General features: G+C 40.7%; 2 protein-coding genes across 2 annotated transcripts; one reads left to right on the forward strand and one right to left on the reverse strand.

The window, feature by feature from the left end:
- Positions 1-1,486: 1,486 nt before the first annotated feature.
- islr2 (immunoglobulin superfamily containing leucine-rich repeat 2) lies at positions 1,487-5,450 on the forward strand. The gene is made up of 2 exons (XM_080505254.1): positions 1,487-1,595; positions 2,296-5,450. The coding sequence occupies exon 2, from the start codon at positions 2,305-2,307 to the stop codon at positions 4,435-4,437; it is 2,133 nt and encodes a 710-aa protein (XP_080361380.1). The 5' UTR covers positions 1,487-1,595; positions 2,296-2,304; the 3' UTR covers positions 4,438-5,450.
- A 1,425-nt stretch (positions 5,451-6,875) lies between these two features.
- stra6 (signaling receptor and transporter of retinol STRA6) lies at positions 6,876-21,177 on the reverse strand (the record flags this gene model as incomplete). Its single annotated transcript, XM_080505253.1, has 17 exons — positions 6,876-7,111; positions 8,176-8,313; positions 9,463-9,626; positions 9,722-9,823; positions 10,040-10,157; positions 10,607-10,740; positions 11,152-11,227; positions 11,763-11,925; positions 12,319-12,380; positions 12,683-12,762; positions 13,463-13,533; positions 14,229-14,354; positions 15,696-15,862; positions 16,846-16,979; positions 17,974-18,056; positions 19,722-19,788; positions 21,107-21,177. The coding sequence occupies 17 exons, from the start codon at positions 21,175-21,177 to the stop codon at positions 6,876-6,878; spliced, it is 1,992 nt and encodes a 663-aa protein (XP_080361379.1).
- Between the last annotated feature and the right edge of the window lie 1,166 nt (positions 21,178-22,343).

The raw sequence follows: 22,343 nt of genomic DNA on the forward strand, positions 1-22,343 counted from the left end.
AAGTTAATGGGATATCTATGCTTCAAAGATCTTTATAGAAAAGCACAGAAAAAGAAACCAGGCCATATTTGGGGTTGCCTGCAAGTCATACCAGTCAAATCTATATTCCTTCAATTATCTTCCCAAAAGGATGTTCAGACGTTTTATCTGACATTCTATCTCTTTTATAGAGCAGTAAAGAAAACTTAACAAGTAACTTTAACGTCAAACACTTAAACCAAACATCAAACATACCCTTGAAGCATTCAATAACAGTCACTCTTGTAAGAGAACGGCCCGCCTTCTTCCTAATCGTCCAATCAGATACGAGGAGAGAGCTTCCTGTCAGAGCAGCCATGGTAAACATTGTTTTTAATTGTCTATTGCTGTTTTCTTTCTAGATAATGCGCTTAAACTCACACACAGCTGAAATATTTAGAGATGCACTGTATGATGATTTACTTCAGCATTGTCGATGTTCACTGCTTTTCACGGGTTAGAATGCTATGCATGTAAACATGGGCGTCGGAGGCTAATTTACAGCTTTAAGACATAGTTCTGTTTCTGTGCTGTAAATAAACTAATGCAACGCACTGTTTATGATAGCGGTTCCGATTTTGTGGAGATTTGGATTGCCCTGACTGGGTACTCGCCGAGATCAGTACACAAAACAACTCTTCCAACACCAATAGGGTGTGTGTGTGTGTGTAAAGGTCTTTTTTGTTTTGGTTGAAAAGTTTCCTCCAAGCCTTGTGTGGAGTTTGCGCTCTCTCTCTCTCTCTCTCTCTCTCTCTCTCTCTCTCTCTCTCTCTCTCTCTCTCTCTCTCTGTCTGTCTGTCTGTCTCTCTCTCTCTCTCTCTCTTTCTCGTTTCTCGCCGAAGCAAGTTCCACTACTAAAGGTTCACAAGAAGGGGGCAGCATTTGACCAAAAAAAAAGGCCAGTGGTTCCGTGCAATTCGACAAGCAATTCATTAAGATCTTTATTGACGGAAGATTGTAACACACACAAACATACTTTGCGTTAAACACTGGATTAAATGCAAAAATAGCAGAAACACTACATATAAGGCAAGGGTTCATATTTGAATTCTGCTCAGCTTGTTGCAGCATTAATAGAAATGTTACTTTAAATCGCTCAGTGTGTGCAAACTCTTGTCTGAGTCCTTTAATTAAAAACAATATCCTGCAGCCAAGCAGGTCAAAGAGTAGACTTCGGTCAGAGCCATAAATTAAACATCGGATCCTTAAATTATGAATTTCCTTGGAGGGCGGAGGACCTTGAGCTTCTGTATCTTTAATAGTGAGCAGAAAGAAAGATGGGAGAGGCTGCGCGTTCACGGTTGCTTTTCTCGCTCCGCAGCGGCGGGAGCGCGCAGTGGATCCCACTGGCGAGAGAGTGAAGCGCGCCGTCGGTACTGCAACAGCGACTCACCGGGGGGAAAAAAAATGATCCCTCCACCGTCGTCCATCAGCGGTGTCCTGGTCTGCAAACGCCATGTGAACGGACCCACGACGTTCGAGGATTTTACTTTTTCCCACCAATAAACTTGTTTCACGGGACTTTGAACTGCGAGATTGTATATTAAGGCACAGGAACCCAAGTTGATACTGTTCAGGTAAGAAGATTCAATCCATAACAAGGAAGTTTGTGATGCTTAAAGATTTAATAATAGCGACCTTGTGCAGCGTCCGGATCACAGAATAGATAAAGACAAATTACGATGTGGAAGGTTCAAAACGGATTAAATGGAGGATTTTTGTTTAGTAATCAATGCTTAGTAAACAAATAAATCAACAAAAGGAATATATATTTGCAGTTTGCTTTTCACTAAAAGTAAAATGCTTAGTTAATGAAACAATAGAAAAATAGGTTTCAGCACCACAGACAGCGCTTGTCCGGACTGGATAGTGAGACGCGCTCAGAGCAGGAGTGCGTCGAGGACCCTGAAATCTGCGCAAATATCACTCACGGCATCGTTTTTAAAGCAGACGGACATTCATAACTATATTCCTATAACATTTTTGGTTTTTGGATTAAAATTGTCCAATGTCAACTTTGCCTTTGATTTTTTTTCTTCTTTTGTGTCGTCAATTGAGTCCGATTTCAATCAGCTTGTTTTCAGTCCCTTCATTTTTTTTTTTTTTACTAGGTTACATTGCGTTTTAAGGTTTTGCAGACTAGGATAAGCAGACGCAAATAAGTTATGCGTGCCATAGTGTAATGGGCACAATGGACACTGTTAATCTGAGATATCTTATGAAATAAACAAACTGGTTGGTGATTGTTATTTAATATCTTCTACTTGATGCTTACAGGTGCGGAAAATGGCTAAACGACTCCTGCAGCTCCTTGCCTTGTGGACTTTGGTGATCGGCATCGTGCAGTGCTGTCCAGAGCAATGCAGTTGCCAAGATAAATTTGCCCACCACTTTGCAGAATGCGCTTACAAAGACCTGCTGGTGGTACCTGTTGGCCTCCCCTCCAATGTCACCACTGTGAGCCTCTCGGCCAACAAGATCAAAATTCTGAAAAGTAAAAGCTTCATCGACGTCACGCAGACCACCTCTCTCTGGCTGGCTCACAATGAGATCGTCACAATAGAAAGAGACTCGCTGGCCCCCCTAAATCAACTTCGCAACCTGGATATCAGCCACAACAAGATTGTGAACTTTCCATGGGAAGATCTGCAAAACCTCACAGTGCTCAACCTTCTGAAAATGAACAACAATGAAATGGTGAACCTTCCAAAGAATGCCTTTTCCACACTCACAGAACTCCGGTCCCTCCGCATCAACAACAACAGGTTCACCACCATTGTGCAGGGAACCTTCAGTGCGCTCTCCTCCCTGTCCCACCTTCAGATTTTTAAGAACCCTTTCACTTGCACCTGCAGTCTGGAGTGGTTGAGGGATTGGATTGCAACGACCAAAATTTCTGTCACTGAACAAACAACAATTGTGTGTGAAGCCCCAGAAAACCTGAGAGGTGTGATGGTCACAAATATTCCTAAACTGGACTGCGAGGCTCCTGCGGTCACCATAACATCTCAACCAAACATCGAGGATTCAGATCTCAGTGAAGGTGTCATGGTCATCTTAAACTGCGTGACAAAGGGAAGCCCCATGCCACAGGTCAGCTGGGAGGTAACTGTTGGAAATCAAAATTATGTGTTTCCTTTGCCCCCGACTGTAGAAATGAATGACAAGCCCATTAATGATAAGACGACCAGCGACAAATTCCTTGTTTTCAGAAATGGCTCTCTTATCATTCCTGTCATGACTAAAAAGGAGAACGGTAATTACAGCTGCTCTGCAGTCAATGACTTAGGCAAGGCTGAAAGCGGGGTGAGAGTGATCCTGACAGGAAACCACAAACAAGAAGGCAATTCGATTCCTCATTCAACAATAGACAAGATCCGTCCGTCCAGTAAGAAGCCCTCAGACCCAATGACCTCTAAAAACAACGTGATCAACTGGGGCAAAGCTGAAGAAAAGATGAAAAGTGAGCCTGATGATTCAAAAGACAAGAGTGACAAGACTGAACAGGCTGTTAAGGACCCCACTTTTGCAAGCCGGTGTGGCGTCAGAGACAGCAGTGAATACATCTCCAACCACGCCTTTAACATGAGCTTAGATGACCTGAAGCAGTATACTTTTGATTTTGGTGTTCTTGCATTAGAAGTGTCCGAGACAGAGGCCAAAGTGCAGCTGAACCCGCTGCAGCTTCCCAGCAGCAAATCGAACCTCCACCTCAGTCAACCCGAAAACCAGGAGACTGTCAATAAAGAACCTGCTGGTTTGTACCAGTCATCCAGCAAGACCACCCTCGACATACTCTACCTCTGTGTGGACACTGGGAATGGACACTCCATGGTAGAGTGGTCCAAGATAGAGGAGGGGAAAAATGCCTACCATTTCCACGGTTTACAGCCTGGCACCAATTACACGCTTTGTCTCACCTATGGGGGGCAGGACTGCCAAGTCCAAGTAGTCTTCACAACTAGGAAGAAGATCCCCTCCCTGCTTATCATTGTGGTCGTCAGCATTTTCCTATTGGGTCTGGCTACTGTCCCCCTGCTGGGAGCCACCTGCTGCCATTTACTGTACAAGTATCAAGGAAAGACCTACAAGCTGATCATGAAGGCTCAGAATCCCGATCAGATGGAGAAGCAAATGAAAGATTTCGACCCGCGCGCATCTTTTGTGGAGTCGGAAAAAACCTTCAACCCGAGCGAGTTGGGCTCCGGGGAGGGAGAAGGGGAGGCCGAGGGGGAGGAGGAGGGCGAGGGAGAGGCTGAGGGGAGCGTGGTGACCGAGTCCATCCCCGGATCCTCATCCAAAACCAACCCGGAGGAGTTCGAAGTGGGCTCGGAGTACAGTGACAGACTACCGCTGGGAGCCGAGGCCGTCAACATCTCGGAGGAAATCAACGGCAACTACAAGCAGCCAAGCCGCTGACCCGAACGACCAGTCTGGCCTGTGTATTGTAAAAAAAAAAAAAAAAAAGTTGTCCTTTTTAAGTAGCCTACATTCAAGCAGGTAACTCACACACATCGATTCACGTGAAAACGGTGGCGTCTTATTAAAAAAAAAGGTGCATTATTAGTTATTTTACCTCAACAACTCTTATGATCACAGAGATTGGACGTTTGATTTATGTGACATCTGTAGTCAACTGTACGGTTTAAGGAGCATACGTTTACAAAGCAAGCACAGTTTTGTGTGGTTTATTCAACCTTAAAACAGAGAAGCAGCACCTCTCTTGTCGGACGGGCGCACGCAGGAGCGCAAACTGTAGCCGGACTAAACGCGCGACTGGGCAAAAAAGAAAAAAGATACAACCCCAAAATAATAAACGGCGTTAAAAGTTTACATAGCATTTAAAAGAATAGAAAAACAACTAAAAGTGCCATACCAATTCAAGCCATTTGATATGAACTGACATCAGGGACCAGCATCGCTTTTCTCAACCAGGCAAAGCTGCGGAGGAGGCTGCTCGCACAAGACCTTACCTACCACCGGCTCAGGGCTCAGCACAACAGCTCCGCTTCTTTTGTCCGCCAAACTAGTCACAGATTTGGAGCGATTTCATATTTGTGAAACGATCCGGGATGTGTATAGCTATTCCGACTTTTGCGCGCACTGTTCCCTCCTCGCGTCTACGCGGCGCACGGCGCGGACGCGCGCCGCAGCGACCTGTCCGCTCCCCATTGAGGACCAAAATGGACTATTCTTTAACGTTTTCAGCTGTGTATTGCGTGACTAAAAATCACAGGTCAATTTTCCGACTATTTCACGTAATTTAAGGCTTTAAAAATGTGCGCCTTTAAACCTCCTAAACCAACGGGTGCTTGTTGTACTCTCGCTTTTTACAACGAACGTGTCCATGGCATGTCACACGTATTTCCTTGTGAGGTTTTTATTAGTGTAGTCTTTAGGACTGTAGATGTGACTGTCTACCTGTGATGATGTAAAGCCATGTGAATCGGAAGTATTTTTTTTCCTTTTCTTTTTACTACGGTAAGTCTTAACGGAGTCTAAAACAAAAGGGCGCAGCGAGCGCCTGGAGGCTTCACTGTCTTGTAATTTGATGCATATAGTGAGTTTTTGTGAACAATGTTGTAAAACGAAAACAAAACACGTGACCTTTTAAGATTTTTGATATAATTTTATGTAAGTGGAATTAATAAAACATATGAAATTATATTGAGTGTTGGATTTGCCTCGGTTGAAGTGATAAGAAAAATATGTTTAGCATATATTGTCTGCTTTCAAATTATAAGGCAATATTATTTGGCATATGATTAGATGACAGTCCTTCAGAAATTGAAATCTGGTCTATAAAAACATCAAATTTCTGAAATGTGTTGGACAGTCATCCCGTCTTCCAAAAAGCAACATAGACGTTGTGGAACATTAGATTTGGGAGACGATGAGCCGAACACGTTTTCAGGGTTAGTTATTATTAAGGTATGTAGGCAAGTTTTAACACATTAACGCAAAGTGCCGCATTTATTATTTGTGTTTACTTAGATAATCAGAAAATACTGTTTAGACGTTGCGATATTCTATTAAAATGACACCTTGTATCAGAGAATTTATCCATCGAAAGAAAACACTTGTTTCCGTTTAATTTTGAGATCACAACACAACATAACACAAGTGGGGGTTTTTTCTTCTCCTTCCTCAAAACTCTGCATTTCCAGTGTAAATGTACCTCCAGACGTTGAAATACTGGCGAAAAAGAGAAACCAGAGAAGACAAAACAAGAAGAAATGCTGGAAGCAGCAAGTGGTTTTTTGCATTTAATGAGCTAGAAATAAAACAGAAAATATATATATATAGTTGATTTTTTCTGATAATTCCTATTCCACAGGTTAATTACACAAAATGTGTACAATGGGAAAAATTAAATATCCATTGTGTCAAAACAATTTTGTATTAGCATAAATAGTCAAATGCACTCTCCCCTCCTCTTTGTGTGTGAATAAATATCCTCTTCAGAATGATGCTAAAGTGGATTTTAAATTCAGATGTTTAGTTTGGGTTTTTCTTAATTTTCACTAAAAATACATGATTAACCTATAGGTTTATCTAGTACTAATGTGTATATTCCCAAAATAAACACCTAAATGTGTGGAATATGTGAAATGACACTGTTTAGGTGGGTACTCAGTGTCACAAACCCCTTTCTCATCAGACTGAAGACGTCTCACATTGAGAGCAAAATAAAAGACACAAATTTCAGACAAATAGGTAAATCTTGATGAAGATGACTACACAAGGCACAGAGCTGCGAGGCACTTATTTCACCAAATGCAGACAGGTTTGGACCTCTTGTATCTGTATCTAAACCGAGTCAGTCAGCCAGTGCGTGATGAGCGTCTCAATCCTGTTCAGTTGCTTGCGGTGGCCTCTTCCTTGGATGCGGCCTCCTTTTTGCTCCCCTCCTTTGTGCTTCGGTTGAAACTTCCATTCACGAAGCTTTCTGCCGTCTGACGCTGGAAGTGTTTCCTGGTGCCCACCAGGGAAGGGTTGTTGACCAGGGTGTACAGGAGCTGCCAGTGCCCCCGGGCCCTCCTGGCACTGGACACTTTGTGCAGTTTTTTCTCCTGCTGGACCAGCTGGATCCCTGAGGACATGTAAACATCGGGAGAACACAGAGGGTATGTCATTTATACACAAAAAAAGTGTTGTATATTAATAACCTTTTATAATTTGAAGCTGAAATGGGAAACATCTCTTTTGTAGGCCACCGAGGACCAGCAACAGAAAGAATAATAATAGAAAGCAATCATATTTTAATCCTCTAAGCATGTGGGAGCATATTGGACTTGCCATTTATGCACTGAAAGCTTAAGCCCCTTGGGCAACATGAATATGTAACAGGCAATTAGTGTAGCTCATCTGTGTAATCAGCTACTGGAGAAGTAATCTCTGCACCACAATAGATTATCCCGATAATGCATTGTTTTATACACACGAACAAGCGGCATCTCCACAGACTCATCTGGAACCAGATTCCACAACAGTGCACAAGTCCTCATGTCTTTACCTCCTAATGTCTCCATGGAACTTGTGTCAGCATATGTGTGGGCAGCCATCATTCACCTCCTGTTTGTGTCAGGAGCATCACTGCATATAGGCAGTGAACACGGCGGCAGCTTGTTTACATCACAGTAACTTATTGTATGTAAAAGATACACTGTTTTATCATATGAAAAAATAACAAAAATTTGCAAAAACGAGCGACATTGTCTTCTAATGACAGACTGAAGGTTCAGAGTGATGATGACAGCTGATTCATTTATGACAAATATGATTAAGTCCTGCAGCAGAACTGCAAATTATTCCAGGGTGAGACTCAATTTGCACTTGGCTTATTAGATTAGACAATCTGTGAACTTTCATTTGGGTGCGTGCAAGGCTGTGCTATGATCTGATTATGTAGAATTACAGTGACCTGCTATTGTATTTTAAATAACACTTTAGAAATGAAAGATGCCACAGTGCATTTGATGTATATATTAGGATGGGGTTTACCTTTGAGGGTATTGTGGTAAGACATTATTTGCATTATAGTTTAGTTTTTTTTCTTTTACTACAGTTGTGCACTATTGAGGAACTTTACATGAAGTACATTGTGAATAAATCTGTAGTGTGTGCGATGTGGAAGATACATTTTGTGCTACAAACCCTCTTCAGCATCCCGTGACCTCTGTCCAGATTTGTTCTCCTGCCCCACTGACTGCAGCAGCATCCCGCAGAAGGCCTTCATCACAGGGTGGGACTGGCTCACCTCGATCTTCAGATAATGAGCATAACAGCGGTAGGCTGCAGACAGACACAGGAAGGGAGGAATCACTCATGGGCAAAAGTAATAAACACATAGGGCTGCACCCCATGTTGGCTTTGAGGCAATCACACATAATGGAGGTACAATCACACTTCTTTTTTTCCCTTTTTTTGAAACCACCTGCTTTTCCCGACAACAGATGTCTTGAATCTGCAGCCATTTCAGAGAGCGGTGTGCAATTAGAGTCCATGTACTGCACAGAATACAGATATCATAGGAGCTTACCGAGTTGACAGGAGGCTAAAGTGGATAGCATGCAAATCCACAGCCAATAGGTGAAGCACAAAAAGTAGATTTTTTTTTTTTCATGGAAAATTGCTTCCTCTGAAGCCTATGTGTGGCGCACAGCATACACAAGCATAAAAGAGGCAGTGAGTGCTTATTAATGCAAATAAATAATAAGAAGTGAAATTGTAGGGGAAATGTAGAATATGACTGAGTTGTTTTGAACTACAAAACAGTATTTTGGAAGGTTTTTGTAAGCACACATGCAACACACAAACTAAAGACTGTTAAACCTGTTTTATAGTCGAGACAGTTGACATACAATACATTGCCTTGGGGGGAGGGGGGGGGGGGGTGTAATTCTCCCCAATGTGTAAAAATCATCATAATAGCAGTATGTCACATGCTTTTAATGACGTATTGTTTCTGCTCTGCATCAGTCAAGTTCTTGTATGTCTTTGCATGTTGTGTCGGATAATGCTGATTCAAATCTAATCTAGATCTCACTCATACAGCTCTGATTAAACAGTCCCTGAAGCATTTTGCAATGTTCACCCAGTAACACACACATACCCTCACACACCAATCGTGGCAGCTGCCATGCAAATCGATCGATTGGGAGTAATTTGGGGGTCAGTGTCTTGCTCAAAGAAACTTGAACGATTGGACAGGGGTAGATGGGTGATCAAACCTGAAACCGGCTGAAAGATGACCTGCTCTGCCAACTGAGCCACAGCCATCCCATGAAGTATTCTCAATTTTTCACTGACTCCTTGTGAGCCGGTCAAAGACATCCAATATGCTGCATGTAGCCCATAGCACATACAATACCCAGGTCTACCTGTGACATGTATCTACCAGGCAGTGACATGATGCCCATGTTGTCCACCATCTGTACTCACCTGGATCGAATGCTTCCACGTTGCGGTTAAGAAGACTAATATCCATGCGTCCCATGTGGACAATATTGAACAGGGCTGTAATGATCAAGCGCCAGACTGCCAGCAGCACCCCAATCAGAACATTGACTGGAAACAGCAGGTATGTCAGCAGGAACAGATTACCTCTGAAAGGGAAATTGAAATGCATCAAACATAAAGAGGAAAAGTAAAACACTTGGTTGTAATCATAATATATGCAAAAGTAAATGCAGTAAGTAACCTGTTGTTTAGGTCTCGTGTGCCTGCTGTCTTTTTGATGAAGCAAAACCTCGCGGTGATGTGTTGAATTAACACAGCCAGAATAATCATCAGCCAAAAGGGCCTGGAAGACCAAAAATCAACATACAGACATGAAAAAAAAACATGTCATCACTTAAAATGCTTTACATCATAATAGAATAGAAGATAAACTCTGTTCTGAGTGTGTTATCGCAGGTTGTGTGTAAGATGTTTTATCTGTAAGACTCTAAAAATGAATAAAATGAGAGATTTGTGGGAGATGACAGTGAGCCACCTTTCTCGCTGTGATGACACTCACCACATACTCCACAAGATCTGGAAGAGAATCAGATTCTGCCGGTGCAGGACAGGTATGATTACGAGGAAGACAGCGATCAGAAGACAAAGGAAGAAGACCAAAGTCTGGATAATCATGCCTGCAGGGGAGAGAGCAGAGTTTCAGGCCTCACCACCAACGTCTCAGCGCAGCATGGAAACTGACCTACATCAGAGATGATTATCTTGCAGCTCCAACATGGTCTTAGCTGAGCCACAGAAAGAAACATTTAAACAGTTTTAAGGAGGATAAAAACAAAAGCTAATGTCAAGTAAGCTTTAGGTTAATCACTCAAAAACTTTCTCTGAGCAGAAAAAAACTGTTTAATGCCAAAATCATGAATAAAATGACGTCTTGCATTCACAAGGAACATTTTTTTTTCTCTATTCAGTCCAAACCCCCCCCCCCCCCCCCCCCCCCTATCTCATGTACAGTATTTGGTTGACTTTCTGAAGACACACACGTACACTTGATTGTAATCTTCTAATTCACTCAGTGGACTAAGACAGTTTTTTGATTTTGACTGTTAACGTTAATGTGTAGCCATACCAAAGAAGACATGAGCTGCTGTGTAGCTCGTGTATCCCATCCAGCAGACGAGTGCAGGCCGGGAAGCCCTGATATTTCTCTGACAGTTATAAACATTGTAGATATCTCCTCTGTACAGCCCCTTTAGGTTTGACCTGCACCAAGAAAAACACCCATCATTACAAAGCAGTTCCACGCGATTCAAAAACGGGTTCATCACTAAATGCCCATATTACACAATGAATTGAAGAAGTGATTTATTGGAGGATACAACTGGAACACGATTCATTTCTAGTCTCGGAAATCCATTTATTACAATCCACTGTAATTTATGGTGATTGCACAGTGTTTCATTTTTCATCTTAATAGCCATTTTCAATTGTAGCAGCAGTTTACACTGGGTGCAATTCTCTGTATACATGATTAGTACTTTATTATGTTAAGATAACCATGCAATTATAATGAAGGAACCAGAATGCAAAGCACATTCGCAATTACTGGAAAATGTGGGAGGAGATCAGTGGTTAAGAAATAGAGCGATTAAACTGCTTTGTGAGAAGACATACCGATGCAGAACCATTGATCGCATGAGCATAGCCAGGTTGACCAAACCAGACAGGGTCATCGCTGAGATATAGCACACTGCAGGACACAACCGCACACAACATTTAGAATTTTTACTGAGGAAGGAAGCCGACATTAAAGTAAATACCACTATAATAGACACCAATCAGCCAGGACATTATATTATTGGCTTCACATCCAACACATTGTGATCCAATGGGTAGTTTGCCCTCTTGATGGGACCACAGAGTCCAGCCTTCACTCCCCTTGTGCATAAATTAACCCTGTCACTGGTCCACTGCATCTCTGTATAGATAGATTCTGACCACTATAGACTGGGAGAACCCCGACAGCTACATCCTCAGGGATGCTTTTCAGATTCACTCAAATTCACTTGTCCATTCTTAACACCTTGAATACGTCCCACCCACTAACTGGTGTTATAATAAAGAGATAATCAGTATTATTTACTTGACCCGTCAGTGGTCATAATGCTATGGCTGACTGATATATGTATAACAAGCATAAGTGATCGTGGGAAAGACTGATATGATAAACATTCTGCATCACCTTCTTCACTAATCGGCTGCTTCCACTCTTTGGTTTCACCCACCTTCTACACACCACATGTAAAAAACCACAAGTTGGACCACTTCGTGTTTGTCTGGAGACAGAATTATCTTGAAGCCGGCTAAAAGGTTTGCAACATCTTCATCCACTCCCAAACGTGCAGTCTGGAGAGTTGGCACCACTCCTATGATCAGTATCAGACCCACCTAAGAGATAACAAACAGGATGTTCATTCATTACCGCAAAACCTTCCATCCAGCTCGGCTGTGTGCTGGTTGAACGAATGCAGTACTTACAAGTGACCTCAGGGTTGTAAAACAGCATAAACGATCACCCGATAATATGTGGAGGTTTCTGAATCAAAGTCAAAGTAAGGAGGGACGCTGCTCTCTCAAGAATTAAGATATAGTTATCTCATTTAATTTTAGTCAGAGATGTTTGAGGTCTGAGGTCTGCATATAAAGATTATACATCCTCCTCCATTTGACCCATCTTACTCACATTTAAATTAACTTCACATACAAGAGCAGTGGGATTGCTGCAGTGAAGTGTACGCTATAGTTTACATCATATGGATTATGAGGTGTGACGGTCGTTACCTGATACATGACAATGAAAGACACAACCGCAGATACAGCCAGCTTCAGGGGAAATCGGAAAGCTGCATGAGAGGAGAGAAATGTTGGAAAACTACTTTCAGTACAGGCGTGGCACATAACGTACAACAGCATAATATTGTAATAACCAAAAATAAACCAAGGCACAGCTGTGTATTTCAATTCAAACACTTTCTTCCCTTCTCCATATCCTCATACTGCATGTTTGCATAGTTTATGTACAAAAGCTTCACCTATGCTATAGTGTATGTGTGAAATTCAAACAAAATGGCAAAGATAAACATTTGGACATAATTGTGTGTAAATCTTGGAAATACCATCAGAAGACAAGCATAAAAAAATTTACCATCCTCTGGTGTATAGATGTACGACTTCACAGCACCCGTTATTCTTTGGAGGAGTTTGGGTTTGTCTGTGCGTGATGTGCTGAAGAGAAAAAGGACAAGAGTGTAAACACTGCTAATGAGATTCGAAGACACATTAAATAAAAGTATAGAAAAGATGCCTTAAGCCCGTAGATATCATATGAGCTTTTTTGCTATTAGGTACTTAATATATTGTTTTACACGATAAGGGAATTCTCTTTAATAACGATCAAAGTTTCAGTTTCAGCCTACTTGGTTGGGTTGAAATATCTGGGAAATCTTATATCAGTGCTTCAAAGTTGCTATTTCCTGTTTATTTCTTTAATCTGATGCACTCCCCCCCCCCCCCCCCCCCCCCACAGTTCCACAAAGTAGGAAAAAACACTAACAAAAGAAACAAAAACAAATCAAATGCCTGGTCTGGACCCTGTTTTCCTCTTGTGCATGGTATTATAAAATAATCTAGTACTATTCAATACAATTTTCATTGCCTACACAGAAACCATAAAACACTTTTTTTTTTGCCATTTCATGTCCATGTTGGCAACAATGACAATAAATCTGAATTAGATTTCTATTTGTGTCCCTTCTTATTGGCTGTATCCTGCCTTCAGCAAAGAATCAAAGCTGAATCCAGGACTAGATATTACCTCAGTAAGATACAGCTTAAGTCACTTGCTTTGATTGATACTTGAGCTAAAAGCTAAAGATAATGGGACAAAAAAGAGACACGGGTTGCTTTATACCAAATCAAATCTCACCTGCTTTTGGTGGATTTCTTCTTACTGAGCATTTTCTTCACATAGTCCCTGTAGTAGCTGCTGCTGAGATCCTAAAAGAAAAAAAAAATCTGTGATATTAAATGACATGAAACATACAAATAAATTACTGATTTGACTTTGTTTCACACAGATGGACCAGGCAGTTAGATATTTCTGAACTCTTCAGCAGGCCTGAGCCACTAAATAATCTTCAAATAAAACCCATCTTTCAAAGCATTAATGTATGGAAAAAGCCTCCTTATCATGAGGTTTATGGCGTCAGGTGTGTTCCTGTTGGTGGTGAGGTGATTTAAACTCTTGGCAATGGCTTCTCACAGCTCTGTCACGCCCGTGCCGAGATTAGCAGCACATAAACACAGCATTGTGTCTCCTCAGTGAAAAACACAAGGCAACCTTTTCATAATCTGATCAAGAACATAACGTAAACCAATTACGTCAAATCCGCTTAAAATGATTAGGCCGCTGGTGCATGGTGATGGACTCCACATTTTCCCTCAGCCTAGACTGTACGAGCATGGTAAGCCCCGTGATTAGCAGGCAGCTTACAGAGGTTTCTCATGTGCACAGATTTGGATGAAACACACATTTTTAGTGTGATTCCTTTTTTTCTTTTTTTTTTTTTTTTTAAAGGTCAAGCTTACATGAGCTTAGACTATTAATCAACAAATTCGAGTTGGTTACGTAACTCCGCCTGAAGAGCCGTGCAGAAAATTTGAAGCCGAGTTATCGCAGGAACTGCACTCACCTCGGTCGCACTGTGCTTTTCAGTGCCCTTCAAGCCCTTAAACAGAAGGAGCGGATACTGGAAACTGAGGAATGCCAAGCAAGCAATTTGGGGCAGGCTGGAGAACAGGGAGTAGTATTTATGGATCTGCAAAGAGACAGAAAATAAGAATTTAAACTACCTCAAAATGTCATGTGAGAACATTTGCAGAGAAGGAATATATCAACGCCACTGACTCTAGACATCACTAGTTCCCCCTTTCCCTGCTGGAAAGAAATACACACCCTGTAAAACCTCAAAAATCTCTTCTTTTTTTTAACCCCCCAGGCAGCAACCCACTCCCAAACCCCTCCCAACAAGTATTGATGTGCAATACCCCCCCCCCTCCCCATCCCTTATTTACACCAATAACATATTTTCTTTTATATTCAGTTTTTATTGATTTTGGACTCCCAGCTTGAAAAGCGATTCTTGCTATTTCTGAAACAATAACTATACATTTAATTAAATTGTTTTGTTCTTTTATGCTGAGAGTCAGATTGGACCCTAACTGCAACAACGAGAGCTCAGACATCCATTGACAAGAGACTGTATGTGTGGCTCACTTCCTGAAGTCCATTTTAAATATTTCTGACCATGTTAACATGGGTCAATTCAGTGCAGTAGATTAATGGTGCACAATGTCACTTCATGGTGAAAATATCTCCGGATCTGATCTTTTCTCTGTGGAGTTTTTATACTCTTCCTGTGCATGCCAGGGCTTTCTCTGGTTATTCCAGTTTAGTTTCTCAGTCCAATAACAAGCGCTTGAGGTAAATTGATCACAGTGAATTGCCCGTAGATGGGTTCTTGTCTGTTTCTCTGTTTGCCCTGTGATAGTCAAACCTTTTTAGATTGTCAGCTGGGATTGGCTTAAGCCAATGTGACCTTGAATGTGATACAGTGGCATAGAAAATCGATGGATGGATGGTTACCATCCAAATGACAGGATTAAATGAAATGATTTTATGGAAAATGCTAATTATAAGAATAGATTATACCTTTATGTCAGAATGGCAGAAAAAACAACAACATTGCATAATGAGTAGCCTGGATGTGTAAGACACACTAATTGGATTAACTGTGAAAAAAGGTTCTTCATTAAAACATGCAGACACTGGAACTGATTGTTTTGAGGAACAGCTATTCACAGCTCTCAGGGGCCCAACATGTTGGATGGGGATTGGGTCCGGTTCAATACTCAAATTGTGTGTCTTTAAACACCAGTACGCTCCTTTTCAAACACCATTTCTTACATAAACCACAGAGGAACTTTGTTTGCTTGTCAATGAGTTTCCAAGCCAGTACAAACCTGCATTGCTTTGAGAAATAATCCGAACAACTCAGACAGACACATGAAAGAAATGCTGGCAGGCGATTCTTCATTAATCTTCTGCTATGGCGATCTGATTTAAATGAAAAAGCCAATGAGTGGCAATCTTTGCTTACCAGAGAAGTTTTGGGACAATCAATTTTTTGCCAGACCAGAATTCCAAAGTGTGTCCATGATAGTAGGCTGCCCAACACATAGCCGACTTTATTATGCAAGGTGCCACATGCCAGGAGAGGGTAGTATAATGCGGGGTAGTAAAAGACCCCCAGGATCACCCAGTTTTCTGCAAATGAAACACAAGTGCATCAAGACCGAAAACATCTAAAGACGTTTACATTTGTTGGACATTGACTAAACAACATCAAATAGCCACTGCAAATTGGCTGGGAGGACTGTTGAAATGTCAGGATTGATTAGATCTGCGGGTTTGGTCAATCAAGCCGGCTGGAGGAAGATGGTAAATGCAATCTTCATATGTACTGTACATTGTATTTTTACTTTGCAAGAAATAAAAGTAATTTAATTTAAACAACGAGCTATAGGTTTTGATGTATTGTCAGCAATGTGTTTACATTAAATGAAACAAACTAGCCTTGGCACATACAGCAATACAACCTCACACCAAAAGATGGTGAAGAGAGTCGCTCTCCCATCTCGCCTTTCAACAAAGTGACTAAGAAAACGGTAAACACAATGACAAATCTCTGGTAGTCAGACTGAGAGCGGACTGGAGGATTAAGTCGTTGCTCAATATAGTGATTATATACAGTATTGCGCTTATCTGAAGTGACGTAAAAACCTTAAGGATTCATTCCTTTCCCTAGTTTCTTCTGCTATGTTGTGTTTTCCTTGCCGGTTTGAAAACTTTCTGTAGATAAAATAAAATTCTAAAAACTAACAACTGCTGTACATGTGACTCTGCTGAACCCTCCAACTGTACAGGGATTGTGTAAAGTAGCAGGAGTCAAACTCCTTACAGTTGTTTCTTACGCAAGTTAAAGCTTCTTGCAAAGCTTACCGTCAAAAATCTGCGTCGAAAGTACAAAAGTAAAACAAATACATGTGAACAAATCAATCTCTTTATGCAACACCGGTAAAGCAAAAATATTCCCATGTCTCTAATCTCCAAATATGATAATTTTATTTCACCTCATTTTCTGAAAAATCGCAATTTACATAAACACTAAAGATGTATTTAGTTTTATTCCAGTCAGTGTACAAAGTGTCAAGCGGATGTGAGTGCTGGAGGAACCAAGAGAATCTCACGTTTGTTCTGGGTGTCTGCCGTGAAAGGAAGGGGATTTGGAGATACGACAAGTCCCCACAGTTTGCACAAGAGCACGCCGAACACAGCCACTGCCAGGCCCTTGTGCTGCGTATGGTCCAGGAAGTTGACCGGACTGTGAACGAAGCAGCAGGTATTTAGAGCGCACGTGTTAGCAGACTCACGTTTGGATGAAACACTTCTTGATTGAATGAGAAATCATCAAACTTGAATGAAGGACTATATTTCTATTTGCTGTTTCCTACATTTATAAGCGGTTTCCAAATGAAACTCACCTCATTCATTTCTCATTCATACTTTATAGCTTCTGTCGAGACATAAAAGTTTTACAAGGCACGAAACTGCTCATCATTACAGCGTTTATCATGCAGGTCAATAAGCACCACAAATGGAACAGATTTAAGAGTTATCTCAAACCTCACTTTGGTCTTTAATTAAAAAAAAAAAAAATGTAATCTAATAAATCTATTTAAAGAAATGCATGTACTGTAAGTGCATTGAATATGTATCCAGTCTTCACTTCCTCAACCAAAAGTTAGCTTTTCATTGATTTTCTTATGTCATTAAAAAAAAAAAAACCTGCATGCACAATTTTTTACAGTTAAAAACCCATCTGAAAAAATTGCTTTGATTTGGAAAATCATAATGCATGTGACTATATTTGGAGCCACACAAGGCTCTTCATCTTCTGTAACGGCTCATAGAAGTGTTCATAAAATGGCTAAATAAACAGCCTATTTCCTTATTTTCCACTTTCAGCAAGATTGGTTTCTTTTGCTCTAATGGATAAAAGCACAAATGTTTTTCAATTAATTACTGCTTCACAATCTACAGTCTTGATATAGAAAAATTATAGCAGGATTTTTCAACATTTCTAAAGGTCAAATATGTGTTGCCACTTTTTTCATATTTGATTTAATACAATGGACTATATATATATATATATATATATATATATATATATATATATATATATATATATATATATATATATATATATATATATATATATATATATATATATATATACACAGGCACATATATATACACAAAGATAAATTAAATTAAGATCACTTAATTACAGTTAAAAACAATAAAATCAGCCTCACCTGAGTAAACCTGGGAGTCCTTTCTGTCTGAAGCCCACCTTCGTCCGCCTTGCTAAGATTGCTAGGATCAGCATAACCACCACCTGCAGACATTTTCATCTCAGTTAGCCTTATCTGCAGAGTTTCACTCTGGACACCCCCCCCCCCCCCCCCATACATCTAACCATCTAACACTGATACAAGGGGGAGTACATGCTTACAAAAGACCACACAGACGGAGCCTATAATGAGTGCTCCACCCTCATGTGGTCTGAATGAGTCATCATCAGTCAGGACCACTGACCAGAGAGTCCAGTGACCTGGTGTGACCTGTGACACATATATGGAACACATGTAAGGGACGGGGATACTGCTTTAAAGTGGGATCTGTCTTTTCGAGCGGGCTGCTTAAAGGATTCAAACAGGAACTAAGAAAATAGAACAAAGTAGAAAGCCAAGTCATATTTACTTGGCAGAAGAAAGATTAAAAGATTGGAAAAAAAAAACAAACACTTGCAAAAACTCAGTGATACAATACTGTAGTAATAAAAAACCCAACAATCTACAAATTTACCTACAATGACACAGATAATCTGGGAAAACCTGCAGCTGAAGATCAGATATTCAGTCTTTCAAGCTTCTTTTTGTACTGGAAATTACTGCAAGAGCTTATAAACAATGCAAGACATTGTTCTCTGCAACGACAGATCGCACAGCAATCCACAGATGTGCAGAGAAGAAGCCAAATGAGACCACAATCCAAACATATTGGCCTCATCTCCATCAGTTTCTCTTTGGTTCAAACTTTTCAAACATGTAAAATACGATTTAAAGGACTTCACAAGCAAATGACAAAGATTAGATACTTACATGAACACACACATATATAAATCCTATTGAGAACTAAAGCTAATTTAAAATGGGCTGAGGTGAAATATAAAACTTGTCTAGTCAAATCGATCAAAATTTGAAGTTTAGGTTGAGATATTCTCCCGACCAAACATGTCTTTCAGAGACGGCCTTTTCAACAATAGAAAACTTCTGATGCTTTATAAGTTAAAAGCTGTGGTAAATCAGAGGATTTGGGATTCTGGATAAGGCAATATGGCACCGTTCCATAAAGCTAAAAAGATACTGATATTTCCATCTAATTACAAATGGTCTTAATTTGAAATCTGATATCATCTTTATTCAGTTCTGAATAAAAGTACTTTTTTTCTAAATTTTAGAAAGGATATCTACTTTTATTGACATTTCACACAATGTGCCAATCTTTTAGGGAAAGAACATGTAACCTGGAAAACACATCACGTATTTATAGTCCACAACTATAACCAAGTAGTTACACTTGTTGTTTTGCACTATAGTGCAGTTTTATTATCCACCTATTGGCCTGGGCTGGATTGGTGTCCAGGGTGTCCCCTGCTTTACCCCGCTGCTCGCTGGGATCGGTGTTATCATATCACAACTCTTGATAAAGTTATGGGTTTTTATACTCTATTCTAAAAAAAAAAAAAAAAAAATACATGAGGAAAAAGGGAGGTCTCTGGCACCTCCCATGATAGTCCCACCCCTCAAATAAACAATAGGGATAAAAACAAAGATTTGTTGAAGCCCAACTGCCAGAACTCTATCAAAAATAGATTAAAGTCCTAACATCTAATGCAAGACATGATTAAAAACACTTTTCACCTGATAGCAGGCTGGTTAATGCATGTACTAAATGAACAGCAGCTTTACACGATATCACATTAATCCAACAGACTTACAGATATGGCGGTGATGCATATGTGATACAGCCTGTCATCAGCCGTAGGGTCACATGGGGGAATTATTCTAAAAAGAAGAAGAGAACAATACATTCAAACATGAGCACAACAATTAATCTGCATGTTAAAACTAGAGGCTTTGAGTCGCGGGGCTGACCTTCAGTATACCTCGCTAAACTTTTCACATGTCACTGTCAGGAACACTTGTGGCTGGAAACTCTGCTGCTGAAATCCCGCAGCAGAGATTTGCATTTAAACGGATTGGTATCAGCGTGACACAGGAAAACAACAAACGCCTATGTTCACGTTCCTGTGCACTAGAAGAGCAGGAATGCCTGGTCATGGGGTGCTAATCACAATTCAGACAAGGGCTCATACATCAAGTTGTAGTGAGATTTATTTAAGACAACACTGCATATATGAATGCTCATTTGTGTACATAAAGATGGCAGCCTTCAGGATTAAGGTTTAAATAACTCCCACTGGTCCAAACAATGTGAACATTTGTAAGTGGGAAATCAAAGCGCGGGATGGTAATAACTTAAGGGTAAAGTCTAAATTCACATATCCATAATGCGAGTGGGCTGAGGAGGATGTTTCAAGGTTTCCACCTGTTAACTAAAAGTGATAACCAGCTACAACAGTTACTAAAGAAAATCCAGAATTCACCAGATTATTAGTTTGCATCAGATTAACTGTTAGCTTCACATTACAACTTTTTCCATCAAACATCGTAATTGTTCCAAACGGAGTTCTGCACCAGTTAGAAACAACGCACAAATACATGAACATGGACACTCCAATAACATAGACTGATGCGTCAGGACAGTCCACAGGAAGTCTTGCTAAGTGTTACAATGACAAAGAACATCATTATGAACTGATTTATCATTTGTTGCATATTTAGTTGCAGACAGAAACATTGAGAGTTCAAAGAAAGGACAGGATTTGGGATCTGTATTCTGCACCAAATTAATGACATGCTCTTAAAATAGACTCCTTCCCTGTAAATAGTAAAGATTTGAGCAAAAAAACTGGTGCGTATGTGGCTCCTGACACTCCTGCTTTAGGAAAATTACTCTGCACAATATGGCATTTTTACATTTTCTGTAGGAAATATATGCAACTTAACATGTTTCAACAACTTTTTTTTTCATCAAATTTACTCAAGTTCTATAAAAATCCTCATCCAATATGTGGAAAAACATTTCCAAGACTACCTGCAATATCAGCAACATGCAAATGATATCTGTCCAACTTGGTAAATCGAGGATTATTAAATAATACCACTGATCAATTTAAAAAAAACTTACGTTTCCCAGGTGTAAAAAATGAAAGTACTTAAATGTAAACCTTCACATAAAAGTACCAACAAATGTACTTACTCTTTTACAATTTTGGGTGGTGGAGGACCCAGGTCTGGATACTCATAGTCCAGGAGATAATCCTTATCCATTGTGCTTCCCCTTTCTTGAACAGATCCCACAACTTTCGAAGTGAGAGCACTTTAGATTTGAGCCTGTAGTGACACACAGCAGTGATCTCACTTGTCTGGAGGGGGAAGGTGATTCCCAGGTCGCACGGCGGAATCAGTTGCTGCTGCAGAGGAGTCCTCGTTTCCTAATGTTTGGTCGACTTTGACTCGCAGCCCGCTGCCCTCCTCACAGCCCGTATTCAGGTGCTCTGGTCCCACCGTGGTGCTGAGAGTAATGTGACAGGTTCTGGCTGCTGCGGCGGGCTGCCTCCACCCTGCAAAGGCCCTTTTTCAGCTGAGGGTGGCCACCACACCAGGACCCTGCGGAAAAGAGGGGGGCAGTGTGTGAAAGGAGGGAAAAATGTGGATCTTGGAAGCCAATCTGAAAGGCCACCGGCGGCTTATGGGGATTACATCCACTTTTTGAGTTGTGTTATTGGACCTGCGATCAGGTGTGCATTGTTATAAAACTCCAGCTTGGAGTATGTGTGGGCCGCTGTAAGCAACGGAGTTATCAGACGTTCACGTCGTCGGTAACAGGAAAACACTCCGGTTGTTTCTTTCAGTCACGGTTCAGTTACTTAAGCAAAAGGTTACCCAAGCTAAACCATTGCATCATGGAACCAAACGAAAACAGAGTGAAGCAGATCGCCATGAAAGACAGTCGGGCTGATCCCCACATCACTAATCAGTTTGATAAGGATCAAAGAAAAGTTCACTCACCACAGCACTTTGTCTTCTGCAGATAATAAAGATAAGCACATGAAGCAAATATAGATATGTTTCCTAACCAGCGACCCGAAACTTCTTTCTGCCACACCAGGATCGAGTTTTAGTTATATCCAATGTCCAAAGAACATTTTATTAGCAACAGATAAAGATCACGCAAAGAGAATGTGTAAGAGGCTGAAGCTATATTTCGAGCAGTGTAAATGATACGTGAATGAAACTGATGTAACAATAGGTGGTATAGTCACACTGCCCAGAGGACAGGAATTTATCTAGGCTACGTTTTTACACCATAACGCTGGTGTGTTTGAACTGCTGAGGGACAAAATGTTTGTGAATGTGGGCTGCTCACCCCCCCCAACCTTTTTCTTTTTCAAACCAACGATCTAATACGCTCAGTTCAACTGCAACAGTATTTC

The sequence above is a fragment of the Blennius ocellaris genome (assembly GCF_963422515.1).
Source record: "Blennius ocellaris genome assembly, chromosome: 11".
NCBI lineage: Eukaryota > Metazoa > Chordata > Actinopteri > Blenniiformes > Blenniidae > Blennius > Blennius ocellaris.